Source organism: Chinchilla lanigera, unplaced genomic scaffold (genome assembly GCF_000276665.1).
Source record: "Chinchilla lanigera isolate Chin_1 unplaced genomic scaffold, ChiLan1.0 scaffold00050, whole genome shotgun sequence".
Taxonomy (NCBI): domain Eukaryota; kingdom Metazoa; phylum Chordata; class Mammalia; order Rodentia; family Chinchillidae; genus Chinchilla; species Chinchilla lanigera.
The window spans coordinates 17,267,541-17,271,989 of NW_004955451.1; the positions used below are offsets into that span (position 1 = coordinate 17,267,541).

General features: G+C 56.3%; 1 protein-coding gene across 1 annotated transcript in view; it reads left to right on the top strand.

The window, feature by feature from the left end:
* The window catches only part of Asb16 (ankyrin repeat and SOCS box containing 16), a gene marked incomplete in the record, with an annotated part of 7,386 nt that overhangs the window by 1,637 nt on the left and 1,300 nt on the right, over window positions 1–4,449 (top strand). Inside the window, 2 exon segments of the mRNA XM_013519058.1 lie at window positions 2,508–2,775; window positions 4,348–4,449. Coding sequence (XP_013374512.1) covers window positions 2,508–2,775; window positions 4,348–4,449 — 370 coding nt within the window.

Here is a 4,449-nt window from a genome sequence, read left to right on the forward strand (position 1 = left end):
GGTATTTGTGTCACTGAGCTATAGCCCCAGCCCTATTTTGTCTTTTTGAGACAGGGTCTTGCTATGTAGTTCAGGTTAGTTTTGTTTTGTTTTGTTTTGTTTTGGTTTGGTTTGGTTTTTCTCTGGTACTGGGAACTGAACTCACGACCTTGCGCTTGCCAGGCAGGCACTTTGCCGCTGAGCTAAATCCCCAGCCCCTCAGGTTAGTTTTGAATTCATTATGTAGCCTAGGCTGGCCTTGAACTCACAGCAATCCTCCCGCCTCAGCCTCCCAAGTGCTAGAGTTACAGGCACGTACCTGTTTTCTTTCATATAATGAAATTATATTCTACAGGCAGTTTTATTTAGTGCATACCACTGAGGCAGCCAGCATACATGCAGCTTCATAAACTGATGACTTCATGTAACATGCTTCCATGTCAGTAAACATGAGTCTACAGAGTTTTAAAGTGGGTGTGCAAATTCTGCTGTACACGTGTGCACCAGGACTTACATAAACATCCCCAACAGACCAGAGTCTTGCCATGTAGCCCAGGCTGGCCTCGAACTTGAGGTAATCTGGCCCGCCTCAGCTTCCCAAGTGCTGGGATTACAGATGTGCACCACCACGCCCGGCCAGGACTCCTTTGTTAAAGAATGCTTTTAACTTTTATTTTTATTATCTTTTTCGGTCAGCACTGGGGACGAGCCCAGGGTCTGGCACATGCTGGGCATCCCCCTCCACCCTCCACCAGCTCTCTGGTGACAGTGCTCCTGTGCCTCCTAGGTGACCTTGAGACCTGTGCTGACCAGCGGCCCTCCCCAGCCCGACCCCTTGACCGAGCCCTAGGAGGCCGCCTCAGCCCCCTCAGGCACAGGGAGTCAGAGTCTGGAACACTTGGGGTGCAGAGGAGCCTTGCAGAGGTGCTCTCCACCCACACCCTGCCTGGTGAAGCAGTGGGCACCTCCGCAGGCACCCTGTGGGCCCCACGCTGTGGCATCACCGTCCCTAACCCTCACAAAACCAGCACGTGCTTGACCTGAGACTCAAAGCCCAGGGACCCGAAGCTCAAAAACAGCCAGCCTCGGCCTGCCCAGCCACGTGCCCTGGCCCTCTGTCCCCGGCCACGCTCCTGCTCGGGCCAGGCCCTGCTGCCCAGGAGGCTCCTAAAGCCCATGCTGCATCGCCGTCTGTCCGCACCAGGGCGGGGGAGCCATGCGCCCGGGCTCCGGAGCAGGGCCCACGCACCTTCCTCGGCGCATGTGGTTTTCGAGCAGCTACTGTTTTTTCTGACATGAGCTGTGGGTCTTTTTTGGTACCAGGAATTGAACTCAGGACCTTGTGCTTGCCAGGCAGGTGCTGTGCCACTGAGCTACATCCCCGACACAAGCTGTGTTTTGTGACAGACTGACAAACTGCCCTAAAGGTGGTTCTGGCAGGGGACTGTGTGCTTGCCTGTAATCTCAGCACGCTGGGATGCTAAGGCAGGACTGTAGGCTGGAGCCCAGCCTGGACCCTTAGACAATTTAACAAGACCCTGACTTAAAGAATAGAAGACCAGGGGATATAGCTCAGGTAGAGATCCTGGGTTCACCCCAGAATCACATGTATACACACAATGCACACACACGTATGCACATGTATCGCACATAACGTACACACATTGCATACATGTGCTCAGGTACATATAGTACACATACATAGCACATGCACGCAGTGCACACCACACATGTACACATGCATGCTGTCTTGGTTACTCTTCTCTCCTTGCTGAGACAAAATACCCAACGCCCACAATGAAGGAAGGAAAGGATTATTTAGCTCACCGTCTGTGGAGGTTTCAGTCCATACTTGGCTGGCTCCGAGGCAGAGTGGCGCATGGCAGAGGGCAAGCCTTCATGGCCGCAGGACACAGCCGAAACAAGAGCAAAAGTGAGGAGTGGCGGTGAGCAGCCTCTTTCCCTCCCTTACATTGTAAGCAGGCTTCCCCCAGCCAGGGGGCTGCAGCGCTCACCTAGTTCCATGCCCTGCTCTTCCACAGGCTCAGGATGGATACAAAGTAAGCACCCTGGCTTCCTGCTGAGTCACTTAGCCAAACCTCTAGACTCCCCAGGTTGACACAATGTGTCAACCATAATACATGCGTATATGTATATATCCCATGCATGCCACGTGCAGGTGTATATCACATGCATGCTTATATCACTGCATATGCATGTGCATGCATGTTACACGTGTAGTACGCATATCACACTTACCTGTATATATCACATACATACACACATACCACATTCTTACACACTGCATACACATGTATATCAGACACATAACACATCACATGCATGCATGCATACATACACACGTGTGCATGCATGAACAATAGTCCCAACTTCATCAGGCCTGGAGGAGCCCTGCGCCTGGCTTGGGCAGGCGCAGGTTTGGCTGGCTGGCCAGCAGGGGCACCGCTCACCAGCCTGGATGGCAACCAGCCACTGCCCCTCACGCTGTCCCCTCACTGCCTCCCCAGGGTTCTGGGTGCTGACCCCCAAGACCAAGCAGACGGCGCCCCTCACCATCGTGGCGGCCAGAGGCTACACGGACTGCGCCCGCCACCTGATTCTGCAGGGTGCTGAGCTGGACGCCCGGGTCGGGGGCCAGGCTGCCCTGCACGAGGCCTGTGCGCACGCCCGGCCCGACTGTGTGCGGCTGCTGCTGGCCTTCGGCGCCAGGGCCAACGTGCTGTCAGAGGAGGGAGCAGCGCCCCTGCACCTCTGTACCACACCTGAGTCCCTGGAGTAGGTGCCAGTGGGTAGGCGGGGCTCAGGCAGGGGCGTGTGCATGCACATGTATGTGTGTGTGTGTTGCATGTGTGTGCATGCCTGTGTGTGTCTGTGTGTGTGCACACGTGTCGACAGATTGTGTGGCTGGGAGGAAGCACTTGCCTTTCACGCGTGGCTCTGGTTCCCACAGCCCTGGCATGGGCGTCTTCACAGCGCCAGGGAGACACCCAGTTCCGTGCGCAGGAGACGGGGGTGGGGGGACGGGTGCTGCCCAAAGTCCTGAGCCCAGCTCAGTAGCCGGAAGCCCTGTTGCTTTTGAGGAAAACCACAGTCTCCACCGCCCTGTGAATCTGTGAGCCTGATGCCTCGTTCCAAGGTGGGCACCAGCACCTGCTGAGCCAGCCTCTTCTCCCTACGCCTGCCACAGCTTCCTGGGCCTGTCAGGGAGCTGACACTTTCTGGCACGTTTACAAAACAGCACCGTGGGCGAGCAGGTGGTGATCGGAAGCCTGCACGGCCCTGAGCTGAGGGTCAGTATCCAAGTCAGTGGTGGCCTGGAGCCACTGGATACATGCCCATCCCGCTGCCCAGGGACCATCCTGTGGGCTGCTCCCAGGCCCTGTGGAGGGGGCTGGTGCTCAGGATCTAGAAGCAAGGAGGTCCTGTCTGTGGTGGGAACTTGCGACGAGAAAATAGAGCAGTTTTGCAGAAGCCTGGGGTGGCCGGGTGGCCGGCCCGCAGAGCACCTCCCAGCCCACATGTGTGGCCGGGCGCCAGTGCTGGGGCTCCCGAGGGTGCCCGCGCCTCCTGTGAATTGAGTCGCTGCCCAGTTCAGCTTTCTTATTACTAACGCAGACTCCAGGCGTGGGTGTACATAGGTAAGTGTGATACATGTATGTGTGTGTATGCACATGTAACATGTATGCACAAGTGTATAGTGATGTATGCATGCAGTATGATGTGCCTGCAATAGATGTCTGCACTGTGATATGCACGTATGTGTGATGTATACATATGCACACATGCACGTGCATGTATGTGTGATGTGTGCATGTTACATGTGCGTGACACACATGTGCATGCACGCAACATGGGTGTGTGATATGTGTGCCTGAGCGTGCATGTATGTGGTCTGTGTGCATGTGTGTTATGTTAGTGGGATGCGCACACATGTATGCATGTACATGTGCACACATGTATGCAGAGTGTGCGTGGTATGTGTGGTACATGTGCGTACATATGTGTATGTGCATTGCATGTATACATGTGATTTTGGAGTGAACTCAAAACCTCTGCCTGAACTACATCTCCAGGTGCTGTGGGTCAAAGCGTGCCTGGGGATAGTTTCCAAAACCCCTTGCTTTGGAAACGCTCCGGCGTTGACATGCGACCCAGGCCAAGACCTGTGCCCTGTAGGGCGCGGGGGACTTGGGCACTGCCCTGGCTGCTGCTAGCGCTGTGTGCCGGTGGCTGCCTTACAGAACCTCTCCCCGCCAAACCGCCGGTGCTTATGGACCTGTGCTGGGCCTCGGGCGGGACCATGACTGCGGCGGTGGATTGATCCTGACCGGCGGCCTCTGTCCCCAGGTGCGCCAAGCTGCTGCTGGACGCGGGCGCCGCCGTGAACCTGGCCGCGGGGGACGAGGCCACGCCGCTGCACGTGGCTGCCGCGCGAGGGCTGGAGGCGCA